General features: G+C 37.9%; 1 protein-coding gene across 2 annotated transcripts in view; it reads right to left on the minus strand.

Moving 5' to 3' along the window:
* DNAlig1 (DNA ligase 1) overlaps positions 1 to 21,296 on the minus strand; it is a 719,906-nt gene that overhangs the window by 657,953 nt on the left and 40,657 nt on the right. For both annotated transcript variants that reach the window (XM_068225852.1, XM_068225851.1), the window contains exons 2-3: positions 16,903 to 16,983; positions 1,429 to 1,626 (exon numbers count right to left, since the gene is read on the minus strand). In XM_068225852.1, the coding sequence (XP_068081953.1) occupies positions 1,429 to 1,626; positions 16,903 to 16,983 (279 nt within the window). The remainder of the gene's footprint in view (positions 1 to 1,428; positions 1,627 to 16,902; positions 16,984 to 21,296) is intronic.

Below are 21,296 nucleotides of genomic sequence, written 5' to 3' on the forward strand. Positions count from 1 at the left end.
GCTTAATCAAAGTGACGGTTTTCGCTGTGTGTGCAACATAAATGATCTCCTTAGAGGAGAAGGTATCAGTAGACTTCAAGATGAGTGCATACTCGACAGCAGTGATTTAACATTATTTAAATATGCACCAATAACATCTTGTGACACAGAGAGGACGTTCTTTTCTTACCATAATGTGTTAAGTGATAATTGGAGGTCTTTCGTGTCTGATGCTTTGAGGTTGAATCTTGTCATACACTTCTATTTCACTCGCGGAGAAGAATGAAAATGTTATGTACGTTTGTACTATATGTATCCATAATGTATCAAAAGAGATCTACTTAATTCGTTTCGTGGTGCTCAACTTAAACTTTAACGCACTTCAGTAATATTACTGTAATCTGGGCTTAAACGTTCCAAAATTTTTTTTTTAATAGATTGATTTCTAATTTTCTCGTATTTCAAACCACCAATGAAGGGTGAAAGGTGACTTTTAAAATGTTGTGTGATCTGATAATCTTAGCAAACTTAGTACTTTATAGGTACGTATTCACAAATGTTTGATAAGTGAATCAAAGACTAATTAACATGTGATTTAACTGTGAATAACTGATAAACATGCATGTTCAGAAAATGAATATGAAAGTAAGAATAAAGAAGTTAGTTAACAAATATGTATCAAAGATTTGCCATTTCGATTTATAAGGAACTTCTTTTAAAATGGCCATATTCAGAATAATAACTTTCGGGTCATATTTTGTCATTTTTAGGTCATATTTAGTCACTTTTGAGGTCATATTTCGTCACTTTTTAGGTCATATTTGCTTGCTTATTTGGGCTATTTTTAGGTCTTAAACATCCGTGCCCTAATCATAATTAATGTTACTGACTTAACATCCCACGAACTACTTTTACGGTTTTCCGATGCCGCAATTTAGTCCCGCAGGAGTTCTTTTACGTGCCAGCAAATCCACCGACATGATGTTGACGTATGTGAGCAGCTTCAAAAACCACCAGAGTGAGCCAGGATCAAAACTGCCAAACTGAGCCACTCAGCTCAGCCTTTTATATATCAATTTTGTTTCAATTCCACTTCAAAAATGAACAATCCATTATTTTATTAAGCTATATTCTAATGGTTCAGCTGAAATGAATAGTGGTACTACTGCATACCATTCATAAATGATACTTTATATGTAGTATAATTTATTGTTAAATTAATAATATTTTGTAAGCTCTCAATATTCATCACTTATCAGTATACTTCAAACTTCAAATTAGCTAATCACTCTTGAAAGTTATCAGCATTACACCACCACCAACAGCTAGATACAAGGCTATCAAGGGTTAATATACATGTTAAAAACGATGCTTATGTTGCACAAGACAACTCAGTGAAAGAGTTTGTAGACAGAACAGAAAAAAGGAGTTATCTTTCTTTATACATACCCTGAAGGCCCAGGCTCATCCAATTTCTCAAAAGGAACTGGGTCACTGACTACCATCTTTTCTACTGACTTTTGCTGAACATCGACCTTCCGCCGCTTCTTTGTTGATTCACGCTCAGGTTCACCTCCTGTGTCTCCTTTTGCACTTCTCTTCCTCTTCGATAATTTCGTGGTGGTTGAAAGGCCTTCCTCTACGTCCCTTGAAAAATAATAAAAGCATGTCAACATAAGTAAGCTCTCCTTAAAATAACATAATTCATAATGAGCAAAACAAACAGTCAAACAAAATATTCACATTACACCTTCTCTTTCTCTCTCTAGCCCGGTACCCTTGACAGGGTGTGGCAACATGACATGCACAACTAGAAAGTTTCTGTCCTGCTTCGCAGTCCTGAGCCAACTGCATTGTCCCCGGGAGGGACTTCCCAATAGTGCCCTGATTTGTTCTACCTATCTAGGTACTGCTCAACCCTGAGGTCTTCCTTGAATTGAATGTTTCCTTCTAACACCAGCTTCTGCATTGCTCCAGTTCATCTGTACATGTATCCAAAGTATCTTACACAGGATCAGTTAATCCTTTCCAACTGCTTACCTTTAACCTTTAGCTCTTCAAGAACTGATGTGCTCAATCTTACAAACATACATTTTACGCTAAAGACTGTCAACGCCTAGCAATGTGACTCTGAATGAAACAAGCACTTACACTCTTCTATGCCTGTAAGCTTGAAATCCTTAGAAACAAAGTCCAACTAATGTCCTTCAGGTTGCCCTTACCTGTTCTTGCCCTAAATGATCGAGCACATTATTCTGCTAGGAAATGTACAATATGTATCCAATAAATTTACTACTGTCTCCCCACTGCAAATACATTGCTGCACTTGATTCCAATTTTTTGTTTATCAATACTTTCAGATACTCTTTCTTTTGTTTAAGAATAACATATCCAAAGCCTACCCAGCCTTCATTCTTAAATAGCAAACATGACCTGAAAACTGAGCAATGTAAATAATAATCTTTTCTAAGAACTCACTTTCTCCTTGCAAAATACCCGGCAGAGTAAATGCAAGCTCACTGCATTAACTTTCCTACTTCACAATCGGATTTCCCTCACTATATATTATCGTCCTCACTGAATACACGTTTTAACTACAGTACAGTCCTGCTTAACCAACCTTCACTAACCCACCCTTCAGTTTTTTCTGACACACATGTAAAAAGAATGGGCCAAAATTATACACGAGAATCAGCAGACTGTACATTCCTTCCCCGTACCCGTAATATCTAGCCCCAAATACTACTCTACTGCATCAAGTAGCACCTACCGTCTAATAAGTCGTTGCAATGTCAATAGATTTTGACACTTGAAAATCAGTCAATGCCTCAGTGTAATGTCTGTCCATCTATCCTACCGTCTAATAAGTCGTTGCAATGTCAACAGATTTTGACACTTGAAAATCAGTCAATGCCTCAGTGTAATGTCTGTCCATCTATCACTAGTGCCTTACCCCATGCATTTCTGCTTACCACTGTGTTTGGCAATTATACTCCTATTGCTGTTTTGAGATGAGACAAGTTTGAAAAGATGATGATAATAATAATAATAATAATAATAAATAATAAATAATGTTACTTGTTTTACATCCCACTAACTACTTGTTGATAATTATCAGAGATGCAGAGGTGTCAGAATTTCATCACACAGGAGTTCTTTTATGTGCCATAAATCGAATGACACTGAGGTAATGTACTTCAGCACCTTCAAATACCAATGACTCAACAGTCTGAGCCACATAGGCTGGCATTTTACTTTGAAAAGAAAGAGGGGTGGTGGAGTCTTTGAATGATAAACCAAAGGCAATTAAAATGCTGGGCGAACGAGAATCATTGTTAAACGTAGCACTAGATTATTGTGTTGAATGTGTAATGGCAGGTGTCCACAATAGAAACAGAGCAGGAATAGAAAAACAGCGTTCCCTACAGCCAAAGCTTTAGAAGAAAGAAAAACCATGATACATCTCAGCCAATGTTAGAGAAAAACGTCTGAAATCCTGTGAGGAGTACTATGGCAGTGACCCTGATTTTACAGTTAACATTTGCAGGCTGGATTGCTAGAAAAAAGGGACCCAACTGTGGGCAGCCCTGAAGAATGTTTCCCATGGTTTACCATTTTCATACCAGGCAAACGCTGGAACTGAACCATATTTAAGACAAGGGTTGCTTCCTTTTTTGCCACAGCCTCTTCCAATCCCATCATCACCACAAGAACTGTGTTGGTGAAACATAACAGAAAATTAAAAAAATTAATCCGAGAACAATTCTGACAATTAAGAAATTAGCACAGAAAACACTGACAATATGTTGTCTTTGCTGAAACAAATCACTGGTTTTGGAGGTGCAATTGATGAAGACTTCAATGAGTGGTTTGCTCTCAAGGACCAAAGACGAAAAAATTGTCAGCATTGTTAACAACAGTGAAAACAAGACAAACAAGAAAGAAACAAAGCTGATGGAGGAGCCAAAATAATACACAATGAAGGATTAGAAACCCTGAGAGCAGCATTGAAATATCTCAAACTTCCACAGAGGATGTGCAACACAGTGGCAAAAAAAGAGACAGTCAGCAGTAAAATTCATTACAAATGAATTAAAATAATTTTAAACCTGTATCAACAACATTTTATAATCAAATTTTCCATTGTATTATGAACTGTAATGTAATTGTATATATAATGAAACACCCATAATCATTCACAATACTTTTTTTTTTTTTGCTCTTTCACCATTAACTGACATTCACATTATTACAACATCCCATCGGTACACTTATGCTGAATAAGCAGGACACTCCTATATTTGATATGGTACACATCAACCACTGCTGCATTCCGAAGACCTAGTTTATATCTAATGTAACTTAAAGCTTTTCAGTCTGTCAAACAAACGGTTTTTTTTTTTTTTTTTTTTGCTAGGGGCTTTACGTCGCACCGACACAGATAGGTCTTAAAGCGACGATGGGATAGGAAAGGCCTAGGAGTTGGAAGGAAGCGGCCGTGGCCTTAATTAAGGTACAGCCCCAGCATTAGCCTGGTGTGAAAATGGGAAACCACGGAAAACCATCTTCAGGGCTGCCGATAGTGGGATTCGAACCTACTATCTCCCAGATGCAAGCTCACAGCCGCGCGCCTCTACGCGCACGGCCAACTCGCCCGGTGTCAAACAAACTAGTACAAAACATAATATATAACACTACAACATACCTGTAAAAAATGCACGCCATTAAACAAAGAATAACAAGTTTCGTTCTACAAGAAAAGCCTCATATCCTATCATATCACTTGAAATCATGTGCATATACGTACAAAATTTTCTACATTGCATAAACTAGTCATGATTATGTATTGGTGATGTTATAAGGAAATACAGTACAAATAAATAATTAATAATAAATTATGGAAATTTGTCTGTACTTAGCTGCTATCATCCGTTCACCTCAGCAGCGGAGTTTGGACTGACATCAGTTCTTTAGTTCAGTTTTTGGTCTTGGTAGGTAAGTAGGGCGCAAGAAGATATTTTCTGGGCCATAACTCAGTTTCATGGAGGGGGGAGGGGAAGTGGGTGGGATGATGGGAATGTGTGCACATGGACTCTGTACAATGGAGAGGGGAGGACAGTGTTGCTTCGTCTTCATCATATAATATACTTTTGTATATGTACTAGTAAGTAAATGTAAGTTAATGATTTTGATGAAACAACGGTAAGGAATTAAAAGGATTAATGAAATACATTATCTTTACTGATAATTGAAAATCTAAATGGAAATTCTAAGTTCCCATGGAGGGAATTGGATATTTTTCCACCAATAGAGCATACCAAAAATCAGATCAAAAGTTAGATGTATGGTTTTTCAGGTGTCTGCTCTATTAACCAGCGTTTCGTCTTAGCGAAGATGCTGCATAAATTCAGAGAATTTACTACAGGTAGGAATTCCAGGTACTTAAGTCAGAATAGCATCCTGATGGACCCATTAAGTGCTATTGCTATTAGGGAAGTATGTGAGAGAATGATGAGGATATATTTGGCTGTTGGGAGGAATCAGGACGAGAACAGCACGATGTGAGGAAGCAGACGAGGATGAACTTGACAAGTCTTGTGAAGAACTGAGTGACATCATAATCGGGATCAAGAGCAAAGAACCGGGCGAGTTGGACGTGCGGTTAGGAGTTAGGAGCACGCAGCTTTAGTTCGCATCTGGGAGATAGTGGGTTCGAACCCCACTGTGGGCAGCCCTGAAGATGGATTTCCGTCGTTTCCCCATTATCACTCCAGGTAAATGCTGGGGCTGTACCTTAATTAAGGCCATGGCTGCTTCCTTCCCATTCCTAGGGCTTTCCTGTCCCATCATCGCCATAAGACCTATCTGAGTCGGTGCGACGTAAAGCAACTAGCCCAAAAAAAAAAAAAAAAAAAAAAAAAAAAAAAAAAAAAAAAAAAAAAAACCAGCAAGGAGAGGATATTGCTAATGAGCAATTTCAATGTGAGAATTGGAAATAGAAATGAAGGATATGGAAAGGTGATGGGTAAATGTGGGGAAGACACAGAAGCTAATAGGAATGCGAAGCATTTATTGGACTTCAGTGCTAGTACGAGATTAGCAGTGACGAATATATTCTTCAAGCATAAGGCTATTCACCGCTACACATGGGACGGTACGGGCACCAGATTGATAAGAGACTATATTATAAACAACATTGAATTCACGAAATCCGTTAGGAATGTGCGGGTATTCCAGAGACCTTTTGATGGGACAGAACACTATCTGATCTGTAGTGAACTAAGCATTTCTAGGCCTCGCACAGAGAAAGTAAAATCAGTCTGCAGACGAATAAGGGTACAGAATCTCCATGACGAGGAAATTTAGACGGAAGAACATGGATATGATTAATGAAAAGTTCCAAACAAGAGTCAGTAAATAGGTACAGAATATAGAAAAAGAACACATGGCATACAGGGATGCTGTAGTAGAAACAGCAATGGAATGCCTGGGAAGAACTGTGTGTAAAGATGGGAAAAAGCAAACATCTTGGTGGAAGGATGAAGTGAAGGCAGCTTGTAAACGTAAAAGGAAGGCATATGAGAAACGGCTCCAAACAAGGACTGTTGCATATAGGGATTTATACAAATATGAACAAAACAGAGCATAACAAATAATTGTTGAAACCAAGAAGTGGTGGAAAGATTTTGGTAATAACCCAGAAAGGCTAGGTCACACAGCAGGGAAAACTTTATGAATAGTCATAAAGAATCTTAGGAAGGGAGGGGAAAGGAAAATGAATAGTGTTTTGGGTAAATCAGACGAACATGTAACAGAGCCCAGGGAATCACTGGACAGATGGAAGGAATATATTGAAAATCTTCTCAACGTAAAAGGAAATCTTTCTGGTGACATCACGAACAACTGAGTTCATGGGTAGAGGACAGTGATGTTCGTAAAATTATGCTTGATGAAGTGGAGAGGATGGTAAGCAAACTGCTTTGTCATAAAGCAGTAGGTATAGATGAAATGTGATCTGAAACAATGAAATATATAGTGAAGGCAGGGATAAAATGGCTTCACAGTGCAATATGGTAAGCATGGAATATTAGTAAAGTACCTTCTGATTAGACAAAAGCAGTAATTGCACCTATCTATAAGCAAGGGAACAGGAAGGATCAAACAATTCTTGAGGTACTTCAATAATCAGCATACCAGGCAAAGTGTTCACTGACATTTTGGAAGGGAGGGTGTGATCAATGGAAGGAAGAAAGTTGGATGAAAAAAGTGGTTTCAGTCAACAAAGGGGCTGTCAGAATTAGATTTTCAGTATGCACCAGGTATTTGAAAAATGCTACGAGACTATTAGAGAGTTATGTTTTATGTCTTGTAGATCTGGAGAAGGCATATGACAGAGTACAGAGGGAAAAATGCTAGCCATATTGGGGGACTACGGGATTAAGGATAGATTATTAATAGCAAGCAAAGGTATTTATGCCGACAATTGGGCTGAAGAGAGAATTGATGGTAGAATGAGTTCTTGGTTCAAGGTACTTACAAGGATTAGACAAGGCTATAATCTTTCAGCTTTATTGTTCATATTTTACATGGATTACCTACTGAAAGGTATAAAGTAGCAGGGAGGGATTCAGTTAGTTGGAAATGTAGTAAGCAGCTTGGCCTATGCCAACGACTTGGTCTTAAAGGCAGATTATGCTGAAAGCCTTTAGTCTAATACCTTGGAACTTGAAATAGCTGCGATGAGTATGATATAAAAACTACAAATAGTTGAAGACTTAAAAGCTTCGTTTCCTACCTCGCATCAATTAATTAACGAAGTTGAAAGTTTAAAGGCAGAATTCAAAGAATCTCATGGTCAGGCACAAGCAAAAATAGCCTCTATTCAGGATAACATCCATGAATCTTTTAAGACTAACTTCCATAAAACAAGTAATGAAGTTGACTTACTTAAAACAAAGCAGAAAGAAACGGATAAGCATGTGAAGTCTCAACTAGACAGCGTGCACACTCAAATCATTCGCATAGGCGGTGACGTTAATGAAGTGAAACAGAACCTCGAAAAGGAAGTCCAGAGCATGGAAAACTCCATCTGCGGACAAGTTAAGACTATCAAGATCGAATTACAAGGGAAGATAGAGACCATTGATAACAGGATATCTCAAATGGAGAAGGAGGTGTCTACACATCAGTCAAGGGACTAGCGGAGGTACTTCTAGTATTTCTCCCATTTTAAAATTATCGGACAATAAACCTGCAAAATTCTCTGGGAAGGAAGAGTACAGAGCAAAGGAATTCCTTCTGAACATTGAGGAATACTTTCAGGAAAATAAAGTACGATCCGATTGTCAATTAAAGATAGCTTCCAAGTTATTGGAAGGGAAAGCATTAAATTGGTATACAGCATTTAAACTTAATATCAATACCTATGATGAATTCAAGGAAGCTTTGTTGAAAAGATTTTGGAATTCTGAAATACAACATGTGATTAACCTACAGTTGTACTCTAAATTCAAATCTGTTATTCAAGAAACTCTTTCCGTGTCCCAGGTGCTAATGTGTACATTCATAAGTCATTCTCCATGCAACCAAATCTCAATGCTCACATCACTACGTTATCCCAATCTTGTGGATGTCGTATGGATATTCCAGAACTTCTAGAATTTCCATTGTGGGAGAAATCGTGGTTCCATGGTGCCGAGAGGAGACTGATGGCAGTACAAGGAGAGTAGCCGGATTTCGAGTACATCACCAGCCAGTATGAGGAAAGACTCATTTCCTGCATATTTGCTGTATGAAAGTGATATCATTTTGAACTTTGTCAATAAATTCATACTATTAAAAAAAGAACTTAAGAATCAAGACACCCCTCTTCCTCTGTAGAGCACTTCAATCAGAAACGGTACACGCCCTGCTTCTAACTCATGCTCGTCAAAGTACTGTATTTACAGTTACAATATATCTGCACCTGAGAAAGAAAAGGGCTTATGTTCATTGTTTATTTTAAATATACGCTAAAAACAGTAACAGGCTGCTCATTTATGCCAATTGCTCGTTATACAAATGCAGTAGAATTGTAAATGGTTTATATATATTTATTCTGCATATCATATATTTATGCAGATGTGAAATAAATTCATATCCTGGGAAAACCGTGAAAATTGACATACGTCCTTTTTCCTCTTAATTCCCTATTAAACTTCTGGATGCTGTAAAAGTAAGTTAATACATAACTATCTGCTTTTAATATCAACTTCTATTCTGTAGCTAAATGAAAAAGATAAACATAACATAGCACACATAAAACTTTATAATAATTATCACATTAAGAAAATTTTCACAATTATTATCATCACTGAAGTTCAGTATAAGATAATTATTGTAAAATTACTTTTTCCTGAATGAAATGTTCTCCAGAGAGTTTCAATTTATGTCTATCTAAGGATCACTCATCGGTAGGATATTTGTCTTCTTCTTGTCTATGGGAGAGATCACTGTAAAATGCACTGTACTGCCGTTGAATCCACTGAGTTAACATTTGCAGGTTTGTGTATTTTGCTGAACTACTGGGTTTGGGTCCGCTTCGTACAGTCAGAATTTCCTTTGGCAACATGAGAGCATTTCTACGATGTCTTCTGACATCAATTTCTTGAAAACAGGTGTCATTGAAGGAAGTCTTGTAGGCAATAATTCCAGGTTTGTCAACTGAAACTTTAAACCATACAACTTTTGAGATTGGAAACATTTCACCAGTAGTAATTTCTTATGATTTGTGAAAGGAGATCCAGATTTTTCAGTTAAAGATGTACATTTTTTGAAATTACTGCAATGCATTTCATGCACTACTAGCAGCTGTTAGATCGGCACCGTACTACTGTTCGTTAAAAGTGAGAAAATGTTCAGTTTGTTTTATATGATCGAGTATTTTATATGATATCATTGCTTTTAGTCGCTACATTCCTACTGACGTTTTTGTAATGACCTATGTTGCCTGGCCGAGGCGGTAAAGGTGTAATCGGTTCGCCCGGAAGGATGTGGGTTCGAATCCCCGTCAGGAAGTCGTAAATTTTAAGAAACCAAATTTGCACTTCCGCAGGTGCACATGGTCCTGAGGTTCACTCAGCCTATATCAAAAATGAGAACGAGGTTAATTTCTGGGGGTAAAGAAGGCCGGGCGTAGAGCTAACCACTCTACCCCACCAAGTGCCGAGGTTACAGATAGTGGAAGCCTTTACCTTCCACCCCTCCAGGGGCTTTCATTGTCTGTACGGAGATGACTCTCTCCCTGATGTTGATTTCAGTTAGGAAAACCACAAAGTCAGTCTTTCTGAGAATCCCGTAGCGAAGCACGGGTACATCAGCTAGTGACTAATAAAATATCTTCAATAATAATAATAATAATAATAATAATAATAATAATAATAATAATAATAATAGTTCATTAGTCAGCCGATACAAATGGAGGTTAGAATCGGTCTGTTGCATATGTTCTTGGTTTGGGTTTGTTCCTAGCAGTAGGCTAATGCTTGACTACACCCGACTATTAATTCCCATGTTCAAGAGGCTCACTTGTACTTTCATTGTTGTGACTTTGATACATATGAAAATGGATAAAACAAGTGAAAATAATGTGAGAGAAGAAAATTTCTTTGTGGAGAGAGATTGAGTTAAAGCGTCAACTATTCACAGCCTTTTGCACACTATAACCCTCCTTGTTCCTTTTTACTTTTTTATTTCATGTGTTCTTAAAAATCTCTGTTGATATGGACTAGCAAAATCTTTGTTTACTACCCCGTTGGTGGGGGCAGTAGAATAACCCATGGTATCCCCTATCTGTCATAAAAGGCGATTAAAAGAGGTCCCAGGGCTCTCAACTTGGGAGTGTGGGTTGGCGAACATGGGGCACTGAGATGAGTCCTGCCATTGCTTCAACTTACTTGTGCCAGGCTCATTTTCATCTACCTTTCCGACCTCCCTTGTTTATTTCTTGTTCTTTTCCGACCCTGACAGTATTAGCTTGCGAGACCGAGAGTGTCTTTCATTTTCACGCCCTTCGTGGCCCTTCTCTTTCTTTGACCAATACCTCCAGTTTTCAATTGTTGGATCCTTTCCATTTTTCTATCTGATTAGTGTTATTATAGATGATGGTTGCCTAGCTGTTACCTACTTCCTCTTTAAACAATAATCATCACCACCATCATCTTGGTTTACTGGTGATATAAGCCAAGATTTTAAAGGATACCTAGAGTGTCCGAGCAGAACTGCACTAGAGAAACACAATGATACTGTGTATCACTACCAACCAGTGGAGTGCAAAGCGAAGCTGCCATTTTAAGGTTATGCTTCATTCCTTGCTGTGGAACGTTATATTACCAATCCTATCAAGCAAATACTGAAAGATCTGTAATCTAACCTAAATCTCCCATTGTATTCATATGTTTGTTACATGCCAGTACAGGCTGTTTTTGACGTGACGTTTATTGAACGGTGAATACCTACACTTATTCCTTATCACTATTTGAATCTGAGTCGAACATTTTAACAATCTTCACGATTTTATGCCAAAATATTAAAATACCACTCACTTTGCTTTCACTAATAATATGAATTATGAGTCAAAATACACTCATGGAAATAATCCTAATAATATGAGTAACTTTTATTAGTCATGTTGTCTATGAAACAATTTACTAATATTATTAGGAATATCCACTAATAATTTTGACTCAAACTAATTACTAATATTATTAGCTAATATCTCTTTGAAACATAATACTAATATTATTAGTTAATAATATTGGTTTCTTACTAATAATATTAGTGAAAGATGTTTTATGAAACAGGGCCCTGAGGAGTGAATTAATGGAGAATGCTCAAATGGATGCCGAGATTAGTAAGAGGATTCAAGCTGGAAGCTGTTTCTATCATAGTGTAAGAAACATGTTATGGGACAAAGATGTGCCAATGGAAGCAAAGGAAACTAAGTACAAGATGTATTACGTACCCGTAACAACTTATGGAGCAGAAACTTGAGACAATGATAAAGAGGGATGAGAGTCGAATACAGGCAGCCGAAATGAAGTTCTTGAGGAGTATGATAGAGGAGAGTAAAAGCGAAAAGAAGGAATGAGAAAATCTGGGAAGAAATTGGAGGGGAAAAAATGAATGAGCGACGAAAGAATGCCAAGTAAGGTGATGAAAATGCAAATGCAAGGAAGGAGAGGCCGTGGACGACCACGATTGAGATGGAAGGACACAATCCAACGCAGTATTATAGAAAGAAACCTGGACTGGGAAACAGTCTTTGAGGAGAAGTGGTGGAAAGACCGAAGAAAATGGAGACGAACCATATTTGCCCCTACCCAGCTACAGCTGAATAAAGGGAAATGATGATGAAGCGAAATATTACGCCATTTATAAAAAGCCTGTACTTTGCATATTTTAACAAGTTAGGTGAATAGGACAAGAATTTCGCACCCCATAGCGTGTGTAAAACGTATGTAGAAAACCTGCAGCAATGGTACAAAGGGTTGTTGCCGTCAATGCCATTCAAAATCCCAATGGCTTGGTGGGAACAAAGAAATCATTTTCATGAATGTTATTTTTGTATATGTAAAGTGTCCGGGTTCAATACAAAAAACAAACAGCACATTGTGTATCTGTGCCTTCCATCTGCCATAAACCCCGTATCACATGGACCCAATATTCGTGTCCCAAAACCACCAATACATTTACCAGAGAATGTGTCTTCATCATCTTCAAGTGCAGAGGATGGTGATGATACCTTTGTACCAGATGTTGAGGCAAGACTCCACGTCTTATAATCAGTGTGACTTAAATGATTTGGTGCGTGACCTAGGCCTCACTAAAGAAAAGAGTGAACTTTTTGGATCAAGAATAAAAGAGAATTTTTTTACTTCCTGGGACAAATTCATATTGTTACAGAAATCGGGAGGAAGAATTCCGGCAGTTTTTTGTTCACAAAGATGAACTTGTGTTTTGCTGATATCCCTGGCTCGATTCGTCATCTTCGAACTACTTACCAAACAAAGGACTGGCGTCTATTTCTTGATACCAGTAAAAGAAGTCTCAAAGGTGTTCCTCTGCTCAAAGGAAATAAACTTGTTCCGGGGCCAGTCGCCTATTCAACATCCCTTCGTGGAAACTATCACAATTTAGATATAGTGTTGCAGAAACTGGACTACAATGAGCACAGATGGTTACTGTGGTGCGATTTAAAAGTGTGTGGTATCATATTAGTGTAGCAAGGAGAATACACAACGGTTGGAACTTAAATAGTGGCAACTATTTACTTACAACAGATACAAAAGAGTTACATGTTAGCAACTTTTACTGTCCTTCAATGTAGTCACCAGCGATGTTTATAACCCGTTGCCAGCGATGTGGAAGTTGTAGTATACTTTTAGCAGAGCCTGTTCTGTTGATGGTGCGAATGGAGTGGTCTACTGCCTGTCGAATCTCTGCAACAGTTCTCAAGCAAATGCTACGATCTGGTTCCTTCATCTTTGGAATCAAATCAAAGTCAAGCACGTCTTCACTGATGGCTCGTAGGACGACCTGCCTGATGAATGTCCGCCACAGTTTGCCGACCATCGTTGAAGGCTTTTACCTAACGTGCCCCTGTTCTGTAAGGCAATGCAGATTCCCCACAAGCCTCTTGAAGACCTTGACGACACTGTCGTTCTGTACGATCTCTGGCCCATTCAATCTTGATCCAACTCGCTTGTTCCTGCTAGTGACAACGTTACAGGTGACTGTGTTTCTCTTGCTTGTGCGCATGCAGGTGATGTGAGAAGGACGAGTCCATTTGCTCCGAGGTAAGGCAGGTACGTAACCAACGTGTGCTAGATTCCGTTGCATAGCATCTCCACAGAAGTGTTGCCACTATTTAAGTTCCAACCCTTGTACAAAGTTCCCCTGTTTTCTGAGTGAATGGGACTCTTGGGACAGGGATCATCACTGGTTAGTGTCTGAGTGGCCGAAGAGGAAACAGTTCGTGTCTGGAGAAAAAACATTGTAAATCGTCCATTAATTGTGCCTCAAGGTGTGTTATTGCCCCCTTTACATATTAAACTGGGAATTATGAAGCAATACATGAAGAGTTTGGATAGAGGCAGTCCCTGCTTTTAGTACCTCTGTCAGAAATTTCCAGGACTGTTCGATGCCAAAATTAAGGAAGGTGTTTTTGACGGCCCCCAAAATCGGAAGCTTATGAAGGATACAACATTCAGTACGAAGATGAACATAAAACAGCTTCAAGCATGGGAATCATTCAAGGATGTTTGTAGCAAATTCCTGGGTAACGTTGAAGATGTCAACTATCAACAGATTGTAAAAACCATGCTGTACAAATTCCAGAAATGGGGTTGCAGCATGAGCTTAAAATTACATTACCTGTGTCCGGCTCCATGGCTAAATGGTTAGCGTGCTGGCCTTTGGCCACAGGGGTCCCGGGTTCGATTCAGGGCAGGGTCGGGAATTTTAACCTTAATTGGTTAATTTTGCTGGCACAGGGGCTGGGTGTATGTGTCGTCTTCATCATCATTTCATCCTCATCACGACACGCACGTCGTCTACGGGTGTCGAATCAAAAGACCTGCATCTGGCGAGACAAACTTGTCCTCGGACACTCCCGGCACTAAACGCCATACGCCATTTCATTTCATTACATTACCTGCACAGTCATCTGAATTATTTTCCTGCAAATTTATGAGCATTCAGCATGGAACACGGTGAACGGTTCCATCAGGATCTAAAAGAAATGGAACGAAGGTATCAGGGGCGATGGGAAGTCTCCATGATGTCAGATTATTGTTGGTGTCTAGTGCAAGATAACACTACTGAGGAACACAAACACAAATCAACACAATGATATGATTCCTGTTATGACTTGGCATATGAGCACAGTTTAAATGTATAATTCACATCAGTAATTATATTTTAATTTTTTACAATTTGCTTTACGTCGCACCAACCTAAATAGGAAAGGCCTAGGAGTGGGGAGGAAGCGGACGTAACCTTAATTACGGTACAGCCCAGCACTTGCCTGGTGTGAAAATGGGTAACCACAGAAAACCGTTTACAGGGCCGACGGCAGTGAGGATCAAACCCACTACCTCCCAAATGCAAGCTCACAGTTGTGCACCCCTAGCCGCAAAGCCAACTCGCCCGGAGAGCTTTATTTTATTTTTGTATTTATTTCAAATCACGTAATTAAGTTTTTCATATTCACACCTAACATTTTTACATTAGTATTAAAAATATGCTATCTACAGGAAAAAGTATTATTAGTTAGGATAATCCTTTTTCTACAGTCACAATTAGAAAACTCTGACTTTGTGTGATAGAGTTTGAAGCATTTGAGTAAACAGGGAGGCGTATTGCTATTACAATCATTTAAGTATACCTGAATTGCTGACGGAAGGTAGAGATCCCTCATTATCAGCATCATTATTGCTGTCATTCAGTTCAGAGCCTGAATTCCAGTTTATCAGGGTTTCTATCGTGCTATAGCTAAAGGAATCAAGATCCTGTGATACAAGCATAGGAATGAGTGGGATGGGCAATTTCCAAGAAGAGAGTAGGTTTACCAAAATGTTGCATACTTTCAACTGGGAGGACTTAGGAGTAAGGTGACGAGATTCTCAACTAAGAGGTATGATTCACATTGTCAGTGAAGATTTGGCGTGAAATGACATCAGTAGATGAATAAGCTTGAGCAGAGCTTTTAAACAAGGAAAGGTCATAATATGAAAATAAAGTTAGAATTCAAGAAGACAAATTGGGGCAGATTTTCATTTATAGGATGACGAGTAAGGGACTGGAATAATTTATCAAGGGAAAATTGTTCAATAAATTTCCAAGTTCCTTGAAAACGTTTAAGAAATGCTAGGTAAATAACTGATAGGGAACCTGCCACCTGGACGAGCGTTCGTATTCTAACTGCTAAGGGTCAGTGGTGCCCTATAGCAGCAGTATAAGGAAATGTAATACTGTTTACTGGAAAAGAAAATGATGTATTTCCGCATGTGATGATTTACTATCCCACTGGCATACCTTGCCACCTGCCAGGCGGTCTCCCAAACTGTGACCATTCATATACAGACGCCTGCCAGGCGGTCTAAGTCGAAGCAGCCCTCTGCAACTATTTCAAGGCTTCTGTCTACAGATGGTATGACATGCAATACACCGTATTAAAGCTGAGAACCTGCTCACTCTCTCTCTCTCTCTAGAAATTAGAATGAACATCGTAGATAGCATCTCGCAGCCGGCAATCGGTCTAGCAATAGAGTGATTTCCCGCGTGGTAGTCAGTAGGAATGGTTGGCCACAGCAAACCTTGTATTACAAGCAATGAAATTGAGCATACATTACATGATAGCAGGTGTGAATCTGGCAGTGATATAGCTTCAGAAGTTGATACAGGTTTATTTACTAGCGGAACACGTGAGAGCAGCATGACATGACAAAAGTTTTGAAAGAGAAGACAAGTTTGAATGCAACTAAGGTTAAGTTATAAGGAGATTCCCACCTTCCAACATTTGTCAATTTCTTTTAACAGTCTTATTGTTTACGTGACATGATCTAGCTTAATCACTAGGTGTATACTAAATAGATAGAACATGTTTTGTTCCGATTATGGAACATCTTCAGCTAAAAAAATAAACAAAAATGGCAAGAAAATTAAAACACATATAATGATTATGGTGATGAAATAAAATGTTCATTCATGTTGGGTAAAATTTCCAACAAGTCAATGACCAAGTAACGAAGAAAAATCGGCGTAAGGGGTCTTCTTTATGCTGGAGATGTGTATACTTGTTGATCTTGAAGATAAAATTAGTAATATAAAAGATTTTCTTAAAATATACAGTTATCCAATACAAATACTGAGCAGGCAACGTACCTTTCTCCTGTCTCTGCAGCAACATCTGCAGATTCTGCAGGATCTTCTTCGCCTGTAGATGATACAGGAGCAAAAAACGATCTGCAAAATTTACATGATTATCAAAAATAGAAATGTGGTGGTGTAATAGTATTTTTTTTAAAAAGACTATAAATCATTTTTGGTTTATTCTTTCATGTTTGCAGAATGAGCATTACACAAGAGGCTTCAATTTCTTTTAAAGATACTAGTAGAATTATGCAAGTTTGGGAGAAATGATTGATGTCTTCAGAAAGCAAATCAACAAGGCTACTTAAACAGTTATGGATAATTATAAAGAACAGCAAATTAAAAGGTGAAAAGGAAGATGGCATTAAAAAGAATTAGAAGCACATTAGCGAAGATATCTTTGGTGAAATCTTTACTGATGTAAGTGAGAAGAATAAAGGAAATCAAGATTCCTATGACAAAAGAAATCATTATTACTTTGCCTATTTCTACATTCCACAAGAGTGCCCAGGTACATAATAACCTGGATAGGCATTCTTCTTCCTCTCTAAGAATACTTGTGCTAAAAATCTTTGGACAAATCTAATGATGCTCCACGGATGTGCCATTATCATGGTTAATTGATAATTCCCTACTCTCCATCTGTCCTCTTAGTTCACTGCACACACAGCTTCAGTGATTTAAATAAGTGCCTCCACAATCTGCTGTTTGCAACTAGGTCTGTAGCCTTCTTCAGTAACACACCTCCCATCCTTAAATCATAAGAAAATAGAGAATAACAATCACCACATTGCCCTACAACCCCCCCCCCCCTGCTTGCCTTGCTCTCTGTGGTAGAGTCTGTAATTTTCTGACCATAGGTAACCTATGCTCATATATCTGACTCACATGACAGTTCAGCAACTAAACCAGGTAATGCACACAACTTTATCTCTCAAATTCATTCCTAACATATCCTCTTTCTTCAACACTTTCAATAAGTGATCCATGCATCTTAGAAAAAAAAAAAAAGTTCATATTTACAGCTTTGTCTAACTCCTGTAACTACTCAGAATCAAGAATTCATCCTACCATCAATTCTTAATGCAGCCTAATTGTCGATACAAAAGTTTTTATTGCCTGAAACAACTTACCTCTAATCCCATAATCCCTCAGAACAGCTAACACCTTTTCCTCAGCACCTTTTACTGAAGGGTTTTGGGAAAGGCTGCAACCAAACCGGCCTCTGCGTTAAATTTTATTATTTTGCTGCTTTCTGTCATTCGTAAATGTTTCAACATTAATTTCATGTAATTTTCAAGTTGATTTCAATATTTTTAAAGGTAAATACCCTGCCATCGTCTATAATCCAATAACTGAATGTCACTAGTTATTGTAAATATTGTTCAGGAAGAAGTAAAGTAGAAATGTTTTCTGTAACGGATGTGCGCTAGCACATCATTATAAATTATTTTGGCTGTTAATATGTTTTGTTCCTTAACTTGAACTAAAGATCAGTAAATTTGAGTGTTCAGAAAGGGATCACCGTTAATCTAGTTTCCCTCGCAACGAACTACCTTTCACAGACCATGTATGGTTGACAGTCTGCTTCCCATCCCCTTTTTTTTAGTTGTCACATTGTTAACCTGGCTTTTATATCTCAATGTGTTTTTGATGTATTTATCATGTGTGGGTGTTTTGTTTAACTTTATCAAATCTCATGAAGTTTAAATTTTCTTTATTATGTTTATTATTATTGCTATTACAGCCTCCGTGGCTCAGGCTGCAGCACGCCGGCCACTCACTGCTGGATACCGCGGTTCAAATCCCGGTCACTAAATGCGAGATTTGTGCTGAACAAAGCGGAAGCAAGGCAGATTCTTCTCCGGGTACTCCGGTTTTCCCTGTCACCTTTCATTCCAACAACACTCTCCATTAATATTTCATTTCATCTGTCACTCATTTATCATTACCCCAGAGGAGTGCGACAGGCTTTGGCAGCCTGCACATTTCCTATCCTCGCCGCTAGCTGGGGGCTTCATTCCATTCCTGACCCGGTCGAATGACTGGAAGCAGGCTGTGGATTTTCATTATTATTACTATTATTTTTGATGCTGAGTAATCCGTAGTGGTTAAATAATGATAGCAGAGCAAGTGGTTGCTGACGAAAGGGAAATTAATGGCGATTGTCTTAGCTAACCTAAAATAATATTTAGAATTTTCATGATCCGTATTGAAGTGGGATTACAATATTTAAAAATTAAGAGGGTTCCTCCTATTCAATACAAAGATGTTTATTAATATGAAAGAATCACATATCATTCACGAGGTACTAGTTTCGGCACCAGATATGTGCCATCATCAGCCACAAAGTCAAATCGGGTAAACACAATAAAACCTTAAAACAACTTTAAACACACTATAACATCTGCATGGATGAATATGAAATATGACTTTAAAACAGCTCTAAAAACACACTAACATTTGCACAGATGAATATAAAATAAAATATGGTAGATGATGAAGTTGCATTCCATTTTAAAATCTGTTAAAACGATGACTCCGTTGTTGTATACCCATGGTGGTTTGTCCAGCTTGTATATATCTTTAGTTTTCTAAAAATGTTAAATTATGCTGTGGGGTTTATTGTCATATGAAGTTGACACTATGTGTGTTCAGTAGTTTGGTTCCGGAAAATAAACGTAAACATGAACTTGGTTAGATCCAAAGAATTAATTCCCACTTCAATATGGGTTGAGGAACCTGGGGAAGAAATTAGAAGTCGAATTAAGCAAAAGATCAGAAGGAAAGATCAAAAAGAAAAGTCTAGAAAAACCCAGAGAATACTAGAAACGAACTCACTTTGAGCAGCCTGAGTGATCGGCGGACGGAGCTGGACTGACAGATGCGATTATAAGGTTAAGGGGCGATGCGGAAGGGAGGAGAGGGGTAGAGGCGGAGCAACTGTCACGTAGCTAAGGTGGAGCGGAAGGATGTGGTAGTGGGGGTAAATGATGTGGATATGTACTGCGTAAGGTTTGAAAGATCGAATTGTTTTTAGGTGGTCTAATATCTCCTAGCCATTTAATTAAGAGATCATAAAGAATATTAGATTTCTCGGAAATTTCATTTAAATTATAGTTAGGGTTGAATCTATAGATTCCAGATTTGGAAAATCTGCTAGAGGTGTTGACTAATGTTGAATTATGTATAATTTCTGAGGTCCTATTATTAGTTCTGAAGAAGATTTTTACGTTATGTTCTCGAAAAACATTGGTGATTTGATAGATACCGTTGTTGAATGTAAAAGTAGATGAAACGTTAGTTATAGGTTTTTCTTTAGTGAGAGTAGTCTTGGGCAGGTGTCTAAATTTATTATCTGTTCTATAAATGATCTGCTGTAATCACTGAATTTGGCGATTGCTCTTATAGTGTTGAGTTCGCTATTGAGGTCTTTTTTAGGCATAGGTATCGTGAATGCACGATGAACGATGCTATTATACGCTGCACGTTTGTGTGTTTGAGGGTGTATGGAATCTTGACGAATAGTATTGGCAGTTTGTGTCTGTTTTCTGAAAATTCTATATGAAAGAGCAGATGGATTTCTGAGAATAGTTAAATCCAGAAAATTAATTACTTTATTATTTTCGGACTCAAGCGTAAATTTGATGTGGGGGTCAATGCTGTTTAGTTCTTGCAGGGTAGAGGTCGCATTCTTGATTTCTTCACCTATTATAACAAATGTGTCGTCAACATATCTGGCCCACATGAGGATGTTTGGGAAAGTATTGCTATATTTTTTTGTATATTCCAGAAAATCTAAATAAATGTCCGCTAGAATTCCCGATGCAGGTGATCCCATGGCCAGTCCATTTTGTTGATAGATGGTTTCATCAAACTTAAAGAAATTATTGTTGATGACCAGTTTCAGAAGAGAAATAAAATCTTGTATTTCTAGTTTGCTGAGAGAGCTCTGTTTAAGTTATCTTCAATAATGGAGAAAAGTTTGGTTGTGGGTATGCTTGGATACATATTTACTATGTCAAAAGAATGAAGGGTATGGTTGGGTTGTACATTAAATGACTTCATTTTTTCAATTAGTTCAGTAGTGTTATTGATGGATTTTTTTTTAGAAAGAAATTGATAGTTAAAAATCATTGAACAAATTGCGCAATTTTATAGACGGCTGGGTTTATAGTTAATAATAGGCCGGATAGGGACGTCAATTTTATGTATTTTAGGGACGGCTTTAACTGTGGGTAGACCTGGATTCATATTTAATAGTTTTGATTTTTCTTGATCTGTAAAAATAAAAGATATATTCTTTAATGTTTGTTTTAACTGTCGCTATATTTTCTGTGTAGGATCTTTATTGATTATTGTAAACATGCTGTTAAAAAATTCTTCGGTTTCAGATATGTAATTAG

Source organism: Anabrus simplex, chromosome 2 (assembly GCF_040414725.1).
Source record: "Anabrus simplex isolate iqAnaSimp1 chromosome 2, ASM4041472v1, whole genome shotgun sequence".
Taxonomy (NCBI): Eukaryota; Metazoa; Arthropoda; class Insecta; order Orthoptera; family Tettigoniidae; genus Anabrus; species Anabrus simplex.